Here is a 24,352-nt window from a genome sequence, read left to right as displayed (position 1 = left end):
TTCATTTCCAGACATGAAACTTGCTCTGTAAGATGTTTTTTTTAAAGTCCAAGATTTAAAAGACATTATTATGATCTGTAGAAATTCTGTTATCATAATGGGTTTTCTACAAAATAAACACACACCTTGCCATCTTCTCCGATGCTGAAGACAGTGTTTTCATCGTAGCTGAACTCTACACTATAAACTTCTCCGTCGTGAGCTCTCCAGCTCATAGCGCTCTCGTACCGCTGCATATCTACAGCAGAGAATTCAGAGGACTGTGTGATTCATACGTAAATGTTACAGAAAGTACTCCAAAATCAAAAAAGTAGAACTAGGTTTACACACTGCAACTGAATGTAGCTACACATTAATGTACTGTACTGCACAATGTGCTGTTAAATGCAGGTGTTAGCAATCTTTTTTCAGCCAAGGACTGCTTACAGCAATGGTTCCCAAACTTTAGGGTCTGAGGTACCCCCACAGCCCTGTTAAAGGGGTGATAGAATGATTATATAGGGTATTTCACACTGTTCCTTATGGTCTCCTAATGGGGTATGTAACATTGGTTGGGCTGAAAATGGCCTGGTTGATATTTTACTGGCCCTTATGCATCCCTGTGTTTTGGCCCTATTTGTAACAAGAGCTTTTCTTCCAAATATGGTATGGTCATGAATATTTAGATGAGCTGCGCGCTGATTGGTTGAGCGACTTGCCATACGCAGACATTAGAGACGCGCGCTGATTGGTTGAGCGAATCCCCAATACACATACATTAGAGAAGCGACAGAATCTCATATTCCAGACACTGCAATGTTTCATTACCAAATTCACTTCTGAGACTTTTTTAAGCGAGAAATCAACTATATAAAGCTGAAATATGGTCCGTTTTACAAAAATTGATGGCTAATGCAAATTTGGTAAGATGTGTCGGACTTTAGGAGCTCCACACAGTCTGACGAGAAAGCGGCAGCCTGCTGGGCTCCATACCCAGGGCAAAGTCACCCTTTGTGGATACTGCACTACGGGGCTCCGCGGCCAGCTGCCGGCATAACTATAATATATTTACGGTTTGAATTTCGTCATGCCACTTATATAACATCATTCCCCAATGTCTTATAAAGCTAACCGTTGTGTCCGATTTGATTTTAAGGCATTTTTACGGACGCAAGGCGTCTTTGTAGGACGAGCAGCTGCTTGCTATATGTCCCATTCATTACAATGGGGAAATACCGCAGCTAGCTAGCTACACTGTCGCCATAACTAAATTATATTTACAGTTTGAATTTCGTCACGCCACTTATATAACATCATTCCCCAATGTCTTATAAAGCTAACCGTTGTGTCCGATTTGATTTTAAGGCATTTTTATGAACGCAAGGCGTCTTTATAGGACGAGCAGCTGCTTGCTATATGTCGCATTCATTACAATGGGGAAATATCGCAGCTTGCTCACTTTCGCATAACTAAAGTATATTTACAGTTTGAATTTCGTCACGGCATGAATATTACAGGTTCCTCAAGGTCTTACAAAGCTTAGCTAACACTTGTCCAATTCGGTTCAATTGATGTATTTTGTGAATGTAGAGTAGGAGGCTAGCTAGCTCTCATTGATGGACTCCATCTCACCGCGGCTCTATCAATGAGACTCGCGGACAAGAGGCGTTTATTTCCCGATTGTATGTTTAAATAACTCAACACACATACCCATTATAAGATTAACTGGAACCTGCGGGCTGCGGTAAAAGATTGCGGGCGTAACAAGCTTCGCTGACACTGCGGTCCGGGGCGATATAGCAACCCAGGCAGCACCAACACGGCACTAAACTCCGACACACAGTCGGAGAAAATTTACAAATAGCCATCCATTTTACGTTACGCGCCCATATTTGAGCTTTATATGGTTGATTTCTCGCATAAAAAAGTTTCAGAAGTGAATTTTGTAATGGAATAGCAGAGATCGCGTGACCTAGCTAGATTCAGAAAACTACCTGATCTCAGGTCAGTTGTGTAGCCTATGTAAATGTTGAGCGTGACCGTTCTCTTATTACCACCCATGGGCTGACAAAGGTTCCGGTTTTTGGGAGGTTGACGTCAACTTCCAGCTTTGTTGGGATTCGCCCGTTTTCAGCGGCAGTTTCAAAATATGAGATTTTCATAGTAAAGGGGTGTCAATGGGATTTTGAGTTTCTATGTATGTCCTATTTACCCACCGAACTGTCCTCATTCAACTATGACAGGGTAAAATCGGTTTTGCATTCTATCACCCCTTTAAATATAATAATATAAAAGCGGATATTGTTAATTATTTTCATACTTGTTGAACTGTTTCTAATCCTAACCATTGTTCCATTACTATAACTATTTCAACTATTTAGTCAGTAATTTAAGCTAACTATTTCAACTGTTTAATCAGTACATTTAGCCAACTATTTCAACTGTTTAGTCAGTACTTTTAGCTAACTATTTCAACTGTTTAGTCAGTACTTTTAGCTAACTATTTCAACTGTCAGTACTTAGCTAACACAAGTAGGTATTTAGTATAAGTACTTTTAGCTAACTATTTCCGGTTTAGAATTTTAGTATATACGGTTTAGTCAGTACTTTTAGCTAACTATTTCAACTGTTTAGTCAGTACTTTTAGCTAACTATTTCAACTGTTTAGTCAGTACTTTTAGCTAACTATTTCAACGGTTTAGTCAGTACTTTTAGCTAACTATTTCAACTGTTTAGTCAGTACTTTTAGCTAACTATTTCAACTGTTTAGTCAGTACTTTTAGCTAACTATTTCAACTGTTTAGTCAGTACTTTTAGCTAATTATTTCAACTATTTAGTCAGTACTATTAGCTAACCATTTCAGCCAAATGCAATACTTTAAGCTAACAATTTCAGCCACTTATGCAATACTTTAAGCTAACTATTACAACCGTTTATCCACTACTTTGACCTATTTCAACTGTTTAGTCAGTAGTTTAGCTAACTACTTCAACTGTTTAGCCCGTACTTTTAACTAACCATTTTAGCCTCTCATGCAATACTTTCAGCTACTTATTTTATTTATTTATTCATATACTTGTATCTGTGACTCTTACCGGTTTAAACTTCTGTGCTCACTTGCTAACTAGTTTACACACACTGTTACATAACTGTAACATGTAGTGTTCAGGCACTACAACTGATATATATTTTTTTTAATCACATCATCATCATTTAAATCTTTTCAAATTAGTTGAGCTACTCCACAATCTTTCCACATACAACCTGACAACAGCAAAAGAACCCCTGGTTGGTAATCACTGCCCTACAGGATAGGAATTATACTGGGGACCCCCTTATCATTAATGTCCCTTGAAATAATTTAACGTAGCCTATTTTTTTTATACACTTTTATAGTCTTAGCTATGTGAAAGAACAACACAAGAGAAATATATTTGAAATATATTAGACATGTATTCAACACATTTGCAGATTCAAAGAGGTATAGATTTGTTAGATAAGAATGTAATCAATTAACTATTATAGAATCCGATTGTTGACTGCTAGTCACTTTGAGCTCATTTCTGAGATTTTACACTAAGTGATCGTAAATAGTCAGTAGAGGAAAATAATGATTCAATAATTAATCTACAATGAAAATAATCATCAGTTGTATTCCTGATAAACACTGACCAAACAGTCTGATGACTCCGTCAGCAGCTCCGGTCACCAGCAGGTTTCCATTGTGGTTGAAGGCTGTGCAGTTAATGGCTACTGGTTCAGGTTCTAAAGAGAACTGGAGCTGAGAGACAGAAAGCACACTGATTATACTACAGTCACAGGAATTAAATACACTTAAGCTTATGCAGGCTATTATAAGGTTTAGGCGCAGCACCTAAGCTAAATGAATGTACAAAAACTAACTAAAAGATTTTTTCTTTTTTTAGATGATTGTAGTGGTAGAGCGGTCGCCTGCCAATCAGAAGGTTGGTGGTTCGATCCCTGGCCCTGCAGTCCCATGTTGAAGTGTCCTTGGCCAAGACACCGAACCCAGAGTTGCCCCCCGATCGTGCGTATCGGATGTTTATCTGATGAGTAGGTGGCACCTTGTACGGCCACAGTGTATAAATGTGTGTGAATGGTTCCTGTACTATGTAAAAGCGCTTTGAGTAATCGTTAAGACTAGACGACTACAATGAGACGCAAAAAACCCACTTAGAGAAACAAAATGTTATTCAATTATTATTGAAAAACGTCACATTTTCTTGAGGAATGGCACCTGAATACGCCTACCTAAGTCTTCCACAAAGCCAGGTACTGTATGCTAAACATGCTAATGCTAACACTACAATTCCCATTGGTCCTAATAACATTAGTGTACACATGAAGTTATTAGTGTTACCGTGTAACGTTGATCATGTTAGCGTGCATAAACATTACATGCTAAACATTACCATAGAGCTGATTGTTACATACTCAATGTTAGCATATTAGCATGATAGTGGCAAGCAAACAAATGTGTTTACATGGCAGCTGTGAGCATGCTAACATAATAGCATTAATGATTGTGTGACTTGTATATAACTTTCATGTCAACATCCAAGTTGTAAATGATGACAAAAATGTTTTCTGAAAACTCTTGATATTTCTTGGCGCTTCACATCAGCCAAAGTCCGTCATTCACAGTAAATTAACCTAAATTTAATGGATGTTACATAGTCAATGCAATTAGTTCAAACCCTCACTTTACCAATTTTACTACCATCATGATTTGTCTGATGACTAGAACGTTCCTAAGTTTAAAAAACATGTTTCCCATCCGTTTTTGATCATTTTTGAAGCAGTCCATTAGCTACAAAACTATTCATGAACTAGCTTGTTTTTTACCTGTTGTTTGACAGTCTTGGTGTCCCAGAGAAGCAGCTGTCCAGACACCGGTATCGGGAGTCGAGGTGCAGAGTCGACACTTCCAGATCGAGCTGCAGCTGAGCAGACAAACGACGAACCACTGGGACTGCAGGCTAAAGACAAGATCCTGGGAGACAGTGGAGGGACATATTAATATCACAATGTGTACTTCAACAACAAGCATTATTCATTGCTACTTGACAAAATGCAATACTCAAGCATGTAGTTTTTACCCAAGTCTCAGATTTAGTCTATTTGGTCAATAAAAATAAAGTAAATGTTCCAGCCATTTACTTCGCCCTAGTTTTTATTTTTTTTAAAATTTTATTATTTTTTTTTTTTAAATTTTTTTTTTTTTTTTAAATAATGATTGGTTTAAAGAAATGCCAACAAACCAGAGCCCGTTTTTCTCCCATCCCAGAATGTTGTGTGGACTAGCCAGACCTTCCTCCGCAGCTCTGTGGGGGAAGGTCTGGCAATGCGAGACTAAACTCCCCCTAAAACAGCAAACCTTTGGTGTTTAGTCCAATGTCTTTGTACACATACATTTACATATAGCATCATCATCATCAGGTGGCAATGGAATTTAAACCAGTTTAACTTCAGAGAAATGTGTGTTAAAAACAAAACAAAAATAAAACTTAAATTCTGTATCGTGGACAGAGCAGGTTTACCGTGGATGAGTTTCATCGATGTTCATCTCATAAAGATTCTTCTTGGCGTCCGTATCATACAGCCGCACTGTGCCAACACCGCTGCCTAGTAACAACTGACCACACACACAGAGTTTTTGTTACTTAGAGGGCCCTTTCAATGACCCACATACATTAACCTGAGATGCTAACCTTTACTATAACCTACTATGTGCCTTACGGTACGCCTAACCTAAACCAAGGACCATAAAATGTTGTCCCAAAATGGGAGGTAATTCCCATAATGTGACAAGTACACTTGTTAGCAGTGGTGGAGGAAGTATTCAGATCTTTTACTTAAGTAAAAGTAGTAATACCACACCGTAAAAATACTCTGTTACAAGTACAAGTCCTGCTTTGACAATGTTAGTTAAGTAAAAGTATGTAAGTATCATCAGGAAAATGTACTTGAAGTATTAAAAGTAAAAGTACTCAATGCAGAAAAATCCTCACACATTTTAGAAACTGGAAACGATCCAAACTGTTCTGTCGATCAACAAAGTGTTTAATCAATTGACATGCAGCTGTACACTTCTGCCAAAGACGATTGTGATTGGTTTAAAGAAATGTTTCTCCCATACTGGAAAGCTGTGTGGACTAGCCAGACCCTCCTCCGCAGCACTGTGGAGGAAGGTCTGGCAATGCAAGAATAGTGTCACTGTACTCCGCTAATGTGCAGTCCGTTTGTTTTTCGTACCAGTCTGTCTGGTTTGGTGGCCCACTCCAGAGACAGCAGAGGAGACTTGGACATGATGGTTGCTTTGGTCTGCATGATAGGGTTGAATGACCAGACCTGAGGAAAATCAATCAATCAAATTGTATTTAAAGTGTAACATCACCATTAGACATGGTCTCAGTGCACTTTACAATTAAAAGGAACACAGAAATAACAGACAGCAAGAAAACAATTGAACAGCATTAAAGCAGTAATAATAAACAATACAAAACCAGCAACATAAGACATTAAGTGAAAAAGGTTGGTTTGTGAAGGACGCAGAAAGGATGGTGTGTAATGGTTGGCTGTAGTATAATGAGTAGAGGTGGGGTTTCAAACTAAATTTAAAAATGTCAACTGAGTGAGCTTCTTTATCAGAGGCCATTCCAAAGATGAGGGGCACGGTAGGAGAATGCTCTATAACCAACTGATGTTTTGTTTACTAGGGGATGTTTGTACAACCCCAAAAGATAAAGGATGCAGATTTACCTTGATGACTCCATCTACGTCCAAACTGGCAACCCGGCGACCAGAACAGTCGACCCTGGAAGATGGAGAAATGCAAGAAAGAGAGAAGAATGAGTGTTTTCGGTTTTGTTATTATCTTTTATGTTGTCTACATCGACGACGTTCCACTTCCGGGATTGTTCAGGTGCCGCCGGAAATTCCCCCAGATGTCCCTAATTTCGTCCAGATGTCCCTCACTTTCCTCTTTCTTTGTGTTGGCGTTCTAGACTCTGGTGGATTTATGTGGAATATGTTTATCTGCTCCTCAGATCGTACACGTTGCACTAAAACAAATTCCTTCCCGAGTCTATTTTGCAGAGGCACTGTTGCTCTGTCCAGCGCTTAGCACTGCCCACAGAGTTTCTGCAGGTTTCACCAAGTCAAATTTAAGACCTTTATCACAAAATCAACTGAGCCCTAAATTCAGTTTTATTAAGCCAAGTATCATTAAACTTGCACTTCCCCAAAGACGAAGAATAACATCTGTTTTATGTCTGTGATATCTGAAAGAGACTCGGTCCAATGACACGGAAGCTGATTGGCTGCAATGTAAGTTGGTCTCATTTGTAGTCATAATACAGCGAAATTATATTTATATTTATATTATATTATATTACACCACAGAATAAATAAAAAAAAGAGCATTAGAGGTAGCATTGCATGGACGTAGGAAAATTGAGACCTGTTTAAAATTATTTAAGACATAGAACACAATACTTCAGTGAATTTAAGAGTTTTTAAGGCCTAAAATTTAGCTTTTGAAATTTTTTACTTTTTCTGACTTTTTAAGACCCCACGGAAACCCTGGCCCAAGACCATTGTGATTGGTTAAAAGAAATGCCAATAAACCAGAGCACGTTTTTTTCCTGTCCTGGAATGCTGTGTGGACTAGCCAGACCCTCCTCCACAGCGCTGTAGAGGAAGGTCTGGCAATACGAGACTATCTTTTATGTGACTTTAAAAGCCAGTCGGGTCCGCCTGTGGTTCAAATCTTAATTTCTTCAGATGGTGTTACTTTGTTCAGAAACCAAGCAGGCTCACAGATGTGTGAGATCCCGTGAGGAGCAAGGGGTGGGGTCAGTTAAACCAAACTGAAAGGGTTTGGAAGGCAGACCTGCAGTGCATGATGGAGGAGTGGTGTTCTCCGTATTCCTCCTGGCTGAGTTTGATGAAAGGCTGTTCCACTGAAAGACCTCCTCCCTCCGCTGCTCCTCCACAGCTCCTGCTGTTTGAGCAGGAGTCGAGAGAATCGCTGGAGGCCTCGCCGAGAGGCTCTACCTCTCCTGCCTCCCCCTTCTTCTCTGGTGTCTAAAATAATACATGTGGAATCATGTTGTCAGTGTAAATGGAATCAACTTCCAGTCCCCGAAAGCTATACTTCACACATAATGCAGTTCATTTGAATGGAACAGCTGATCATGCCTAAGTAAAGTCACTAATCGCATTTGTCTGCTCACTTTTCAGAGCGGCGTCAGTCAAATCAGAGTCCATAAAAATTAAACTTGGCATATCTGCTGCTCAGTGGGTCTGGCTGTGTGCTCACATAAGCTGTGTTCGAAACCGTTCCCTCATTCACTCACTCACTATTCTCTATATAGTGTTTATTAAATAGTGAACTGTATAGGGAACGACCAAACCAGATTTCAGACTCTTACAGAAAGCATTGTTGCGTCAGTAGATGCGCCGGTTACGTGTGTGACGGAAGCAGGCATGCCCAGCATCAATTCTAATACGTCCCTGAAACTAACCGAGCACTCAGGATAATAGTAAAATGTTGAATATATGTTGCGTGTTACATTTCCACTGTTTAGAAAAACGAAAGCCCGCTCCATTTTTTCTTTTCAGTTTCCACGAGTGCTTCTGCTTCTTCTTCACCTGCGGGAAAACACAACTGCGTTGCATTGTGGTATACGGTAGTAAAATGTAGTGTACATCTTATGTACACTCAAATTATCTGTGCATTGTGGGTATTTTACAGTGGACTATATAGTGAACGAAATTAACCGCGGAGAATTCAAACACCACTCCAATACGGAACGGTTTCCAACACAGCTATACTGTCACTTAAACAAGCTAGTATTTAAGTCAATGTTCATCATTTATTAGCCTGTTGCTTTTAAAAGGCATCATGTAGTCTTTGTTGCAGCATTGAATTACAGTTACACAATGTTGTTATAAAGTTAGCAGTCATCTGACTTTTTTGCTAGGCTAGCTAGCTAGCTACAGTAATGTTAACATCAATCAACCAGCGTTAGCAGCTCTTTCATCCTGGTCAATGAGAGAAGTTATTTCTACCAGTGCTATGTGTTAATATTAAAGCCAATGTGCTACTGTATGGTTATCCTCACTGACTAGTAAGGGAGGACCTACCCACATTTCTTTGTACCCAAACATGTATTTGTTTGTCCTCAGATGATGGTGCTGGAAACTTGGCGTGCGAGTGACTGCCTAAGGGTTAGGTGAAGGTGCTACAGTCGTTAGCCAGTTATCCGGTAGCATGCCAGCTAGCTGGTAACATGCTAGCACTGGTCAGCCAAAACTGTTCGCCCAAATAGCTGGCTTTCTACCTCTAGCTAATAACCAATTTGCTAGCAGGCTAGTTCTGTCACAATCAGACAATAAGTTAAAACAGTTTAAAGGGGAATGTATTCGTAGCAAGGATTGCTTGTTCGCCCACAATTAGTTCCACTACCTGTCGAAACCCCGATTTGTCATTTTTACGTTTCTGTTGGTGTACAAGTTAAACAAAAAATATAGAACTAGTTAATTCAGTTCAGAGGTGTTGGCAGGTGCATTTTAAAACTTTGGAGAGAGCAAGGGTAGCGGTTTCCTTCTGCTTCCAGTCTTAATGCTAAGCTAAGCTAATCACTTCCTGGTTCTAGTCACATACTTGGCGTACAGAGATGAGAGCAATATCATCTTCTGCCTGGCAAGAAAGCACATTTATTTTCCAAAGAGTTAAACTATTCCTTTAATAAAAACTGACTGAACAAAGAAAGCTGATTTTGTAAAAGTGCACCAAACTGCTGTCATTACAGTTTGAATACCAAACTTCCCCCAGTCCCGCCCTTAGGGTACCTGTGATGGTGGTTTAGAGAAAAGCTCCTTCCTCTCTTTCTCATGTTCCTGAATTCTCTTGTGTCTGGGATGCGACGGCTGGTTTGTAGGCTGGTTTGTTGACTGGTTTGTTAACTGTTGGGACTGGGAGCTTGCAGGTTCACTGGTTGATGCCTGACTGGAAACTGGCTTCACCTCCTTAGCTTGGACCGCCTCTTTGCACTTTGCAGGCTAGAAAAGACATATTACTTTTAGATACAGAAGAGGATCTCAGGTCAGCCACTCATAATGTTGGGAACCAACAAAATGGCCGCCAGAGATTACAGCTATAACTTGGAGAATAACTGGAACATCTGTGTTGCTCCCTACAGGTCTCCGAAGAGACGTTTTAAAGCCTGGCCTTGGTGATAGCGTGATAGACTTGAGATGCCGGTCTAACAATTTTAAGATCAGGATAGCCAATGAGAGATGGTCAGTTTGGGTTTAGAGTTCCATGCCTCTGAATGATCGATGATAAAGGGATGGTCATTTAATAATAAGAATAAGAAGGCCAATGATCTCTCGGGAGCTAAACTTCTTTTGGTTTGGAAGTTGTTAAGGGGTTTCCCATACACTTCAATACAGTCAGTGTTTTCTTGGATCAGCAACTAGTGGACATTAAAGGGACTGCAGCTGATCATGCTTTAGCTCTGTGGCCTTTGATTGGTCACAACACCTTCACACTAATTTTAAAAACATCCATGCAACTGCACAAAGTTGTTTGGACATTTTGGAATTCAGCTGCTGCAGTGACCTGCTTTAAAAAGATATATATAATTCCTTGTTTTCCATCCCGCTGAGCTTTTAATCTTTTGAAAACAAGCCCCACTCTTACCGGGTTGGTTGGTGGGTCCTTCCTGCCCACCGCTAACTGGCTTGGCGAGGACCCGGTGGTGACCTGAGGCCCTTTACCCGGAGTGCGTTTGCCCTGCGGCAGGAATGTAGAGAAGAAGTTTCTGGAAGAAGTGGTGGTGGTGCTGACAGGGCGCTGGCTCGACACCAAGTCCCTAAGAGGGCGGGGGGAGAGAGAGCAAAAACGGACAAAGTTTAACAACAAAGTTGAATGCACTGAATGAGTAAAAAATGAATCAACGCTGTAATTTTGTTAGGACTTAAGAGCATGCAGAGATTTACTGGTAAGAGCAGAAAAAAACATGGCCCACTTCTATCCATTAACATTTTTCTCTCATTTTCCTATAGTATCCTAAGCTGACTTGAACATCATTAAATATAAGACTCCATGTGTGTCATTGATGCAGACTTTATATGGTACATTTGCTTTTGTTTTACTATTACCTACATTTTAGGATAAAGACCACATGTTGTGCATTTGCCTCGCCATTAGCTAGGTTTCCATCCAAATGTAGCAACAATTTTGACCAAATTTCCAGAAAATTGGCAAAAGAAATTCCGAATGAATACACTATCCATCCACTACTGTTATGTGAACATAAGGAGTTGGCATACACAGCTGGTGGAGCTGATTCTCCAGTCAGGTGACATTAAACCTTTGCAGAAGTAGAGGCTGCAACAAGATGACACAACTTTGCCGGTCAAACCTCAAACGATGGCAAACGATGTATAAAACATGATGGAAATATGGCATTTCTGTTTGTTTCATATATTAATGTGAGAAAGGTTACAGTCTCCTCATTGCTCCACACAAAACTGCTGTTTTGGTCTGCTGCTATTTTTAGTACCTAGAGGTTGAGGCTTCAGTGGTAATCTGGAACGACGACGGTACGTTTCCAGGATAATTGCCTCACATCTGGTGATGTTCGCTTCGGGAAACAACAACAAACTTCGAGCTAGCAAGCTACACGCTTAAAAAAGGCACAAAATCTGGATCATTTCTGGAAGAAATCATTTCTGGAAGAAAATCTGTATCATGCAACAAGGCAGGCCTGCTTGGTTCTTTCAGGGAATGATTGTAAACATTTACAAAGAATATGTTTACGGCATTAAAAGGTGCTCTAAGTGATGTTGGGTGACATTACTTCTTGTTGATGTTCGATGTATTTTCAAAGAAAACGAGACTAGCTCGCCCCTACCTCCTCCTCCTCATCCCATGCCCCTCCCTTCCGTGCTTCCGTGCACTAATCCCCCAACCCCCACCCCCAAATCCTTCTTGTCAGTTATTGGCTGGAATGCTGGAACACTGTTTGTGTATGCTTTTTGGTGCAGGTTGGCACATATTGTTTTTGTTGGCGTGTGTGGACCCTGGGCTGTTTACCACTTTGTGTCTTCAAGCCGCGGTTGCTAGGTAACCATACTGTATACAAAAAGTAGGTACTAACCATAGTCAACAAACTAACCGTGTTTTTTTACAGTGTGTTCAGGGGACAGGCAGCTAGCAGATAGTGAAGAGATGTTTGCTGTATGTGACAAAAAATGTTGTAGCCTAAAAAAACATGCAACATCGCTTAGAGCACCTTTATCTCTCTAACTGGGACGTTTTGTGACCGATTGTGGCAGGATTGCTATGGACGAAGTATGGACTGGTAAAACGTTTAACCATGTATCCAGCTAATTTAAATAGCTCAAGTTACTGTATTGTGTGAACAGTTAACTGCATTTAATATTCAGGTAAAAAGGAGAGTCCTCTGCGCTTCTGCAGACCACAACAATCTGGTGCAACAAGGCAGGACACAACAGTATAAAAGAGCAAAAAATTGCCGGTGCAACACAGATGTCTTCTTACTTGATGGTTTTATTTCTTAAGGTGCATAACAGTGACTAACATTTCGATGTAACCTTACATCTTCATCAGAGTCCTTGGATTTTATACTGCATTTAATATTGTTTGTGACGTTTTCTTTTATCAGGGTGCAAATGTTGCTACAAAACAAGTTCCTGAGACTATTTTGCAGAGCCACCGTCGCTGCGTCCAGAGCTTAGCACCACCCAAGACGATTGTGATTGGTTTAATGAAATAAAAACAACCCAGAGCATTTTTATTTTACGGAGTGTCTATTTGCACTGATAGCTGAGCTATTCACACCCTGTGACGTAACAACAAAAAAAACGTTGCTTGTTTTTTTTGCAGGGTGGTAGGGGAAGACTCATGACTATGCCTGCTCTGGTTGGGTTGGTTAGGTTTAGGCAACAGGAGTGGGATTGGTTATGGTTAGGGTAAGAATGTCAGGGTGATAATATTCCAAAAAGGTGTAATACATGAGTAGTATGGATAACTGAGTGTAAATATATGCCAAGGTACTGTAAATGCACAGGGGTGCAAATAGCATACATTGATATTTGTACCAGATGGGGTACATTGCTGTGTGCACTGGCGGGGTACGAATAGCACTTCTAACTGCACCAGGGTACGAATAGCATACACTGCTAATTGTACCAGGGGTGCAAATAGCCTCACCCTTTATTTGATTTCTAGCATTTAAGTCCACCTGTTACCATGCGCATAAAAGCAGGTGGATGGAAACTTACCTAATGATGTTATCGCTCTCCTTATCTCTGTTAAGCAAAGAGTTTACCTGCGTGTCCTTGCAAAATAGGTGGTGGTAGAAGCTTGACTGTTGGACTACTTGCTAGTTCGTCATTACTAGTTCGTAACCTGCTGTAGCTGGAAAGCTAACATCCAACACTAGCCAGCCAGAAACATGCTAGTGCTAGTCAGTCACAGTAGCTCTTCAAGTTAGCAAAGGTCAGTACGGTCAACAGTTTGCTATTGGTCAACGGTGCAAATTTGTGCATGAAGCTATGAACCTGTGACGCAGCCTAGCGGTGGTTTTACATACAACAGGACTAACAGGTAACAGGTGACATATTTTAACGCACAGAGGAATTAGCAGTGGCTGAAGTTGCTGACTATGGCCACAGGAAGCAGCAACAGAAAAAGTAATGTTTGCACTGACAAAAACCTTTACCCTACTGTTGCCAGGGATGCTATCTGTTAGAGGATACGGTAAACGAGTTTGGTTGAGATTAGAGAAAAAAGCTCAACCCAGTGCTATGCATTATATTACAGCAGTAATAATGTTGTAGCTTTACAACATAGATTACAGCGTGAATCTGTTCAAAGACAACAGCCAACCCAAAAGCACAAAAGATGAGAACGAAGATGAGGACATTTGATATCTGGTCAGCAAAGCAGATGAGATTTTTCGTAGTGGGTTGAAAGGCCATGATGACAAAGCAAACACATCAACAGTTGTTTTAGCTAAGCTAGCTGCGCGGCCCTAGGAAAGACAATGTCGGTTGATACATGAAGCCAACTGTCTATGTTGATCGTTTTAACTAGTGCCACCAGCAGGTCAACATTTAGGGTTGTTCAATACTTTGGTTTATCTAACAGTTTGTAACCTTCTTAACAATTAACATTACAGCCTCATGGAATTGCTTGGCTAGCTGTAGGGACGCCTAGTCTTATTGCAGCCTAAACAGTGGACGACAACAGTGCAAACTTTGAAATGCATTCAGCCAAGTACTGTGACACATGGAACCTCACGTTGTTGGGCCATCTTGTTTCTTTTAGTCTTGTTTAACAGAAGCTGGTGTCCAGATCACAGTTTTAATACTGCCAAATATCATTTATCTGAACTAAGAGCTGCATGTTTGATGCAGTTGCATGCTAAGCTGTGAGTTGCTTTTATGCATTTCAAGTGGAAAATACACGTTGTGATTATCTGCTTATTACAATATTACATATGTTGTGTATGTTACACATGTATGTTTAAGGTCACTGCTGTGGAAATAAAAAGCACTTTGTGACATTTCTTCTTTTGTCTTCTGATAAACATTTGCAGTCCTGATTTCTTAGGCTGCTATGAAGGCTTCTTTGAAAAATAGCCTGTAAATGTTACCACTAGTGGTCATGATTTACAAGCATATTATTTGTTTAATTGCTATGCCGATGACACCAAACTCTATATAGGGGTTGATCCTGAGGATTCTATTCTTTCTAACATACACAGGGTAGGATCAGATACTGCAAGTCTCAGGTCTTCCAAAAAGAGTCTATAACCGATACAGAATGCTATACTGGCTTCCAGTTAGGATGTTTCATATCAAATGCGCAAGAGCGAATAGCTGGATAGAATGAAGCGCAGAAAACAATGCTACACTGAAATGTAGACAATCTTAATATTTTTATTCTTGTATCCTTGTCCGCTCTAGTAAAGTCCTGGTATAATCAGCGGGTTTACAATTCAAATTTAACCTCTTAATCATTTTTGCCTACACTAACATTTTAACCCCCATAACGCCTACCTCCTACCAAAGCGTGAATCTCATTGGACACGTGTTGTTGGCTCAGCGTATTTGGAGTCAAAGTTCAGTGGAGCTGACATTTTGTTGTAAAAAGTGGCCACTATGGCTTGCACAGCGGCTCTGTATCAGTCTGTTCTGTTTGAGAAATATCTTTAAGATTGGACCAGTTTTGATTTTCCAAAGGTGCAATTTTAAGTTTAATTTTACTGCACTCTCTGACCTTTCTTCAGAATATATCTCAGAGTTGATCTACCCTCAACAGCCTGAGGTCCGCAGACTCAGACACAAACCTGCAGGCTGTTCCTGTGACTAGATTCGAGACTAAAACCTGATTTGTGACAATAGGAGCACTGTGCCTTTGGTGTCAGGACTCCTCGGCTCTGAAATGACCTGTCTGAGGTACTAAGGCTCTCCAAATCACTACCGTACTGTGCCTTTAAATCACTTCTTTACTATTTATCTACTGGCATACCAACATTTTTAAAATTGTACTACGGTTGCCGGGTAAGCTCAGTTTGCAGAGCAGGCGCACATATATAGAGGTTTACTCCTCGACGCAGTGGCCACGGGTTCGACTCCGAGCTGCGGCCCTTTGCTGCATGTCATTCCCCCTCTCTCTCCCCTTTCATGTATTTATCTGTCCTGTGTAATTAAAGGCCTAAAAAAATTTCATTTTTTGAAATGTACTTTATTTGTCTTTTCGGTCAGCATGTGAGAGAAAATAAAAAAAATGGATCGTACGGACAAAACAAAAACAACAATTCATCACTTGAATTGTTTATTTGTCAACATCAACTGCATCACAGCACACAGTGTAAAACAGTTTAAATACTGTATCATTAACAATAAGTTAGTTAAAAAGTTTTTTAAATATATATTTTATATGAATAAACAGAAAATAATTCCGCAGTTTTGTCTTTTTAAAGTGCCTCAAAGTTCTTTTAAAGTGATGAAGATATACAAGGTTTCTGAAGGACAACTTGTTACAACTTCACTCTGAAAAAAACTAAAACTTTCTCACATTCCTCCCTCCTCATCACATTGCTCTTATAATACCGCCATTTCTAGGGAAGATGATTAACAACAAAACCATTAGAAATGACGTAACTTTAAGAAATTCTGAAAACTAAATCAGAATTCTTATTTTAGTCTCACACATCTGACGTCTCTATCATTACTCAGAATTTCTTCTAAAAATATTTACTTCATCCTGAGAAATCAGAGATAAATCTCGTAACGCAAATCATACTCCGTACTTCATTAGCAAAGAACTTTAGCACACTTCATTTAGCAGGAGGTCGGCCATGTTATGTTCTAAAATTCAGCAAAGGGTTCTACTCTATACAATTGACATATTAAGCCCAGTTCAGACCAAAAAGTTGCAACAAGAAAAAAACGTTTTAAAACATTGCAGCAGTGTAAACTGTCCCGTCTCAGCTCGACTCAAGCCCGCTGATGGTGTCACTGCGACTCAGCTTATCAAGTCCCCAGTAGCTGGTTTTCAGTGGTGAAATGTAACTAAGTACATTTACTCAAGTACTGAACATAAGTACAAATTTCAGGTACTTGTACTTTACCCGAGTCTTTTCTTTTCATGCCACTTTCTACTTCTACTCCGCTACATTTCAGAGAGAAATATTGTACTGTTTACTCCACTACATTCATCTGACAGCTTTAGTTACTAGTTACTTTACAATTTAAGAATTTGGCACACAAAGCACATGTAATTTAGGAAATTACAATGTTTTATTATAAATCAGACTACCCAACAATATATAGGCCTACAAGTACAGCTGAAATGATTAGCCGATTAACACTTATGCCTAACATACACTAGAAGACTCTGAACAGACTTTGGAAAGACTACAGTCTGACACCATCTCACAGCTAAAGACAATCATCTCACATCTAACGTTAAAGACGGTCATAATATGTAAAGACTGGGGATCTAGCAGGGGTCACACATTGCAAGACTACAACTAGATTTGTTTTGAAAAATGTAACCAAGCTAGCTAGCTACCACTAGCATTAGCTGGTAGCTTTAGGGAAAGTTTGCAGATTTTCTGTTCTGCCGTACATGCAGATGAATGTCTCCAGTACCCAGAGGTCCGCGTTTATCCACCGGTAAAACAATTGTTAGATGACAAGCTTCAAAGGGTTAAAAATCGGCAACTTTCCCTCCTTAGTGTTTAGCTTAGCGCGGCACCATAGCAAGCTAGCTGTTGATGCTTCCTGTTTGGTGCTGGAGAGAGCGCACCCATTGGTTGTTGACAATGTTCACGTGATTTAACTTCACTACCAAGACTTCAAAGTTAAGATTTTTTTTGATGTTGTCGAAACGTCAAGACAGGAAAAAGACTGACTGGGACTGACTTTTATGACCACATTACACCAAACGATGGAGACGACGGGAGTTTGGCCCGACTCCAGCAAGACTCTCAGTGTTTCATTCCGAAATTGGAAAATAGTCTGCAACAGTGAAATCGCTTGAAAAGTCGTTTGGTGTAAGGTCGGCATTAGATGATTGACAGAACTGTTTGGATCATTTACAGTTTCTAAAATGTGAGGATTTTGAGTATTGAGTACTTTTACTTTTAATACTTTAAAACCCTTGTGTTGTCCTTCGGGTCCCTGGGACCTGTTCAGCTTATTTGACGTTTTTGCATTGGCCTGGCGTTGAGCTTTGGGTCCCCCGGTGACCCTTGCGAACTATGCGACGTCATTTCACGTGAACTGGCATGGGGGGGGGGTCCCAGAGACCTGTGCTGCGATCAAACGCGTTTGGACAGGCTAATCCAAAATGTAAATAAACTAACCAACTCCCCATGACACGAAGGACAATACAAGGGTTAAAGCGTAACTCTCGCCAAAATGCATCCTAGGGTATTTTTGTGAATGCAAGTGAGTCAAACTTTAGTTTAAAAGCATATTTAGGACCGAATCGCCACTTTTAAGATTGAGCGTATTCTCGTTTTTGGGTCAAATGGCCTTTTGAATGGGAGAGCTAGGGGCACTCTCATGCTAGTCTCAAAATAGCTATTTTCGAAATACTAAGAAGGCTCGACACAACATGAAACTATGCTCGAAGTATCACCAGGGGGTCTACACATGAACGAAAGCAATGACAACATTGTTTGTGTACACAGATTTACTAAAAAGAAAGTTTGAGCAACTCACTGCAGTTGTTGTTGTTTCCGGCCACTACCACCTCGGCAGTAAAGACGGAAAGCTCCTAAAGCTTAGTTCCATATACATGCACGGATAAGTCGTTGTTTTGTCGTTATTGAAAAACAATATTGACCTTGTAGTTGAAAAAGGAGCCTCATATGGAGTCCGTTCATTCGCATTCGGATATCGACTCGTTTTGACTGCCGAGGTGGTAGTGGCCACAACAACAGCTGCAGTGAGTTGCTCAAAAACTTTCTTTTTAGTAAATCTGTGTACACAAAGAATGTTGTCGATGCTTTCGTTGATGTGTAGACCCCCTGGTGATACTTCAAGCATAGTTTCATGTTGTGTCGAGCCTTCTTAGTATTTCGAAAATAGCTATTTTGAGACTAGCATAAAAGTGCCCCTAGCACTCCCATTCAAAAGGCCATTTGACCGAAAAACGAGAATATGGTCAATCTTTAAAGTATTAGTATTTTACTTAAGTAAAGGATCTGACTACTTCTCCCACCACTGCTGGTTTTAGAACATGAAAGACGTCACCTGTTTTAACAGCCAATCAGCGTGTAGCGAACACAGCTGGTCAAGTCGGTTACAAACTACCAGCTGGTCGAAATGGCAAAGTTTTGGACAGAGGCTGTGAAGGGTGAGCTTGAGAGTAAATGAAGAGAGGGGGTTGCGAACAAAGCAGTGAACCAGAGGAATAAAATATTTCTACCGTTTCATCACTAGAAATGCAACTGTAGCAAGTATCTCACTATCTCTATCCTCATTCATGTTTTAAGACACTACTATTTATATCCAGCTGCAAAGAAGCCGTAAAAGCTGGAAGTTAGAACGGAAGTACAGAGAGTTGTTTCTATGGAGACAATACACCGTGCCGTCTAGTGAAATTGTTGTAAACACACAGGTTTCAGAACGTTGCAGATGCAATTGGTTGCAAGTTTTAACTTGTCTCGTCACAAATCTTTGGTCTGAACTGGGCTTTGGACTTCATAGTAAAACTTCTAGTAACACTTTACTTGAAGGTATCTACATAAGAGTGACATGACACTGTCATGACACAGTCATGAAACATGAAACCTAACCGGTAACTTCCACCAACTGTGTAACGTCTGCGGATCCGCTGCCGGTCCTCGTGACTACAGCTGTCAGTCGTGGCTGCAGCCGTTACACAACAAATCCGGACCTGGTGGGTATCGACGGACGGCGGAGCACGGAGCCAACACGCAGCAGAGCCGGTCCGCAGCCGTTCCGCAGTTGGTGGAAATGAGGAGTAACCCTAACCATAACTTGTCATGACAAAAACCCAATGACACTTACTAAAAGAAGCATTATGTCATAAACGTTTATGACTGTTTATAATGTTGATGACACGTTCACGACAGTGTCATGTCACTCTTATGTAGATACACCAGAAACATTTCATGTGTCGGTCCTGTGTTTGGCGGTACGAAATGAAACAATAAATAAAAAACATCAGCGTGAAAAACACAACACCGCAATGGATGGAAAGACCATTTAGAGAGAAGATGTAAGATGGCTGCCATCTGTAATGGCGCATAATACAGTTTTTGTTTTTCATTTAAGCATTAAACTGATAGACAAGCAGAACTTTGTTTTGATCTGATATCTTTTAAATAGAGATTCCAAGGCTACATTTACACTGCTACGTTTTGGTTTAAAAACTAAAATCTTTTGCTACATTTATACCTTGCATTCACACTGCTCTGGCGTTTCAGAGCCACTAGACCGGAGACATTTGAAAACTCTTCTGACCCGTTTTGGTTTGGAATCTGCGGGGTTGTGTTGCCGTCTCAACAGCCGCGAACAGAGACCTTTGGCAACACCAACACTGACGCCAACGTCTCTCTGTCTGATTGGGTCATGACGTCTCGTTCTCTGAGACTAAGCTACTAATGTTACCATGGCAACTACCGGCAATGGGCGAAGTATACAGCCTCCTGTTTACCCCGGTTTATGCCCAGTTTACGAGAATGTTGATGAGATGTGCGGTTTGGCCGTGTTACTTTAAACGGAAATTAGTTCTTCTACTGGAGCTAAAAACACTTGTTTGTGCACGGAGATCGCTTTTGGCTCAAAACTCCGCTTAAAAACCAAAACATAGCGATGTAAATGTAGCGTAACGCATCCAAAAAATAATACTTCCATTTCATGTAAAGCATGGCAGCCATCTTGGGTGCCCCAAAGGATTGCAAAGCCCCTCTGGGTCAGTGGAACCAGCCATGTTAGAAACGCATTGACTCCTTGTCCAATAAATAACTTTGGTTAAGCGCATACTGTTGTCCACTGTCTTTCAAATCAACACAATGAACATAAAAAAAAACCTGACAGGATGGCAGCCATCTTAGTTGCAGTCAGTCATCAGTAAAGACAGAGGTGTTAGTGTCTCACAGCTCAGTGTCTCCCAGACGGTCCATGTTTTGGACGTAGACCGGCAGCTTGTGGTGGACCATCACGTCTCCCTCTCTCTGGTCCCGACTCTCTGTCTGCAGGGCGAAAAGCTGGACGAGATAAGAAGAGACACACAGGTTAGATACAGCAACAAGAAAAAAAATATACCCCAATAACATCGAGCCACAGAAAACTATTTAACAGACTGTTGAGATCAAATGTCCCATCCATGAAAAAAGGAATGCCTGCACACTGAGGCTACATTTACATTGCTACGTTTTGGTTTTTAAGCAGAGTTTTGAGCCAAAAGCAAACTCCGTGCACACACAAGTGTTTTTAACTACAGAAGAACTAATCTCCGTTTAAACTAACGTGCCCAAACCGCATATCTCCTGAACATTCTCCGAACATATGCTGGGCATGTGTGTGCCTGGGTTAACAGGAGGCAGCATGTATAATATGCATTTATCTTTGGGACTTGGAAAACAAGTCTTAAAAAAAAAAAAAAAAAAAAGTCATTTTATTCTCACCAGCTGGCGGAGCTGTTCGTTCTCTTCTGTCAGGCTCGTCATCTTCTGGACTTCAGCATCAAAACTCAGCAGGACCGGCTGGGGTGACAACCAGTTAAGGACTGGAAACCAGCTAATCCAGAGTTTAAATGACACCCAGACAGTGCACCAGCATTGGCGATTTTAGACCCTTTTTAGGGGGGGGGGGGGTCAAGCCAAGTCAATTTTAGTGCTTCAAGTTAGAGTTTGCTAACTTGTCTGTTAGTAACAGAGAACAAATAATTACAGGTTCAAAGGGCTTGAAACAGGTTTAATATCCTGTGTGTCTGTCGCCAATGCTATGCACCTGTAACCCAGTCAAGGAAAGGGTTAACAGAAACATAGTTTTGGCCAATCAGAGGTGGTTGTGCCAGGCTCCCGCCACTAACATTACTGAATGTTAGAACATTGTGTCAAATTGGTCGTTATTACTGTGACTTATAAAGTGTCAGGTTTAGTTCCATCGTAGTGTTAATAGTGTGAAAAAACATTAGTTGACGTTCAGTAGCTAGTCAGAGATTATCGGCTAATGAAATTACTGATTTAGCACGGGGCTGTCACATTCTTATTAGGGGGCTGAGCCCCCCCTAAAGGTCTGATCCTAGAATTGCCCCTGTGCACCAGTGTGGTGCCCTTTAAACTTTCAGCCATGTGTTAGAACTTTTTCCACTATCACTTATCCCTAAAACTGCAAACCTGTAACTTTGCGGCTGAGGATTCAGCCAAAGGATATGCATGCACTGGAAGAGCACTGACAGGAAGTTGTGAAGTGAAACCAGGAAGGTGTCGGACCACTGGCGGGAGAAGTACGGCGAAAAGGCCGGGTTCTGTTCGGGGGTGGGGATAAACGGCAGGATGAACCAATCCCGCCACTCGACCTGACTCTGCAGCTCCGACGCCTGCTTCTGGAAAAACTCCTGAGTCTTCTCCAGGTTTCCTTTCTAGAAGGAATAAAGGACGGATAAATGGAAGCAGAAGAGACATTTTGAACTGTTCGTACAGTGTCTTTTTTTTTCTCTCTCTACAGCAGATATCTTCAACAAGGGGTCCTCAGAGGGTCCTCAATTATTTTAAAGGTTTTTTTTTAGTACAGAAAAATACTTGGCACATCTATAACGTGAGACAGGTGCGTTGGAGGGGGATAAGTAAGTCAAAAGCTGCAGGGAAACTCCCGCACACTGTCTAACTTGCAAAAAATAAATGTAACAGTAAGCGACATTTCGGTATTAGACCATTATCAGGCAAAATGGATGAAGGGAGTTTCTTTGCGACTTTTGAAAGTTTTTTTACATTACATTACATGTCATTTAGCGGACGCTTTTATCCAAAGCGACTTACAATTGCTATATATGTCAGAGGTAACACTCCTCTGGAGCAACTAGGGGTTAAGTGTCTTGCTCAGGGACACATTGGTTGATGTATCACAGTGGGAATCAAACCCTTGCCTTTTTCAATTACACGTATTGCCTGATTAGAAAAAAGCCCAAAAAATAATCTTTTAAAAACAACAACAAAAAAAACACTGATGATAGGCTTACTGGCCTATAGGTAAAGGTAAGTTAGCCATCCACAGATCCAGTGTATCCAAAGGATTCACTGTGCCATTGTGTATTTTTAACATTAAAACATGATTTATAAAATCATACCAACAATTATTTTAATCTCTTAGTATTCTATGCACTGAAGTATGGTATGTATAAAGGCTTTAGGCCGCCCCACACGTTACTGTAGACCTAGTTTAATATGCAACTTGATTATATACAACATGTAGTAAGGGGTCCCTGCTCCGTCTCTTGGCTTAAAAAACGTTGAAGACCCCTGCCCTACAGGGTGTTACCTGGATGGTGTTGATGACGTAGTATCTGTACAGGCTGGTTCTCAGTTTGTTGACCGTGGACCGGTAAACGTCCTCCAGTCTGCAGAACAGACGTCTGTCCAGGTAGAGCCAGTACTCCTTCAGACCAAACAGGTCAAAGTTCAGGACAAAGTGCTGCAGCTGATCGATGATCTTATCCACCTGCAAATGGAAGAAGTTCGAGATGAAAGACATCTTTATCTCATCAATGCCCCGCTCTCGTGTGCAATTCTTATTTATCTAGCGGTTTATTCTTAAATATTATGCCCTGAATGTGTGTGATGTCTTGTTTTTTTTTCAAATGCCTTTCACTGAACAGAAGAGCTCTACAAAATGTTATTGTATGTTACCATGTACAATAGGAGTACCGTATTTTCCGCACTATAAGGCGCACCGGATTATAAGGCGCACCTTCAATGAATGGCCTATTTTAGAACTTTTTTCATATATAGGGCGCACCGGATTATAAGGCGCATAGAATAGAAGATACTGCAGTCAAACGTTTGACTGGGGTTGCGTTATGCATCCACTAGATGGAGCTGTGCTAAAGGGAATGTCAACAAAACCGTCAGATAAAGTCAAACTTTATGAAGCGTTCTGACAACTCCGTTCACTCCCTCCTTATAACATTTAAATCTACGTGGTCCGATTAAATAGCGATCGTCTCAATGTGGTCCCTGACATGTTGTCATCGGCTTGTCCGCTACCAATCGAAAGCTTAGAAGCTAGGGAATACGATGACGCCCACATCTATCATGTAGCAAGCTGGGCAGAGAAGCTAGCGACGATGACAAGTGCGGAAATGGAAAACGCGTTTTTCCGTTGTGATTCGGCCAGAAACTTCAACATTGTGAGGCGAACAGATCATTTTGGAATATAAAGCTTGGATATTACATTTCCTTGGACTTTTGTGGATTTATCAAAATCAAGTTTTGGCCAAAATACCACTTTGTTGTGTTGGGGACCAAGAGCTTGGTTAAATCTGATTTTAACCAAAAGGCCTCATATTAAACTGACCTCTGGATACAGGACACACATATGCTCAGAGACAAAGGAACATGTCACCAAGACAAAGGAATCTTGGCCTGCATGTAAACTCCAAAGCGGGTAATTCACACCTCTATGCGAAGTGCCAGCCAGAAGGGAAACTCCTCACAACTGGCAGGAAGTCAAAGGACTACAACGGTGTAGTTTTTCACCCTTTCAAGAGTTTCGAATCTTCCGATTGGTTCAGCGGGACCATAAACACAGCAGGGGGTCCTG

At 40.8% G+C, this 24,352-nt stretch overlaps 1 protein-coding gene across 1 annotated transcript in view; it reads right to left on the bottom strand.

Annotated features, from left to right (window-relative positions):
* The window catches only part of wdr91 (WD repeat domain 91), a 34,370-nt gene that overhangs the window by 1,349 nt on the left and 8,669 nt on the right, over positions 1-24,352 (bottom strand). The window contains exons 3-15 of the mRNA XM_039780662.1: positions 23,072-23,251; positions 21,968-22,175; positions 21,217-21,299; positions 20,687-20,796; positions 10,713-10,884; positions 9,860-10,069; positions 7,896-8,089; positions 6,764-6,818; positions 6,257-6,352; positions 5,542-5,636; positions 4,847-4,994; positions 3,653-3,761; positions 126-238 (exon numbers count right to left, since the gene is read on the bottom strand). Of these exons, the coding sequence (XP_039636596.1) occupies positions 126-238; positions 3,653-3,761; positions 4,847-4,994; positions 5,542-5,636; positions 6,257-6,352; positions 6,764-6,818; positions 7,896-8,089; positions 9,860-10,069; positions 10,713-10,884; positions 20,687-20,796; positions 21,217-21,299; positions 21,968-22,175; positions 23,072-23,251 (1,773 nt within the window). The remainder of the gene's footprint in view (positions 1-125; positions 239-3,652; positions 3,762-4,846; positions 4,995-5,541; positions 5,637-6,256; positions 6,353-6,763; positions 6,819-7,895; positions 8,090-9,859; positions 10,070-10,712; positions 10,885-20,686; positions 20,797-21,216; positions 21,300-21,967; positions 22,176-23,071; positions 23,252-24,352) is intronic.

The sequence above is a fragment of the Perca fluviatilis genome, chromosome 17, assembly GCF_010015445.1.
Source record: "Perca fluviatilis chromosome 17, GENO_Pfluv_1.0, whole genome shotgun sequence".
In the NCBI taxonomy this organism is placed as follows: Eukaryota; Metazoa; Chordata; class Actinopteri; order Perciformes; family Percidae; genus Perca; species Perca fluviatilis.
Note: the sequence above shows the minus strand (reverse complement) of the source record. Positions and strands in the feature narration are given on the sequence as shown.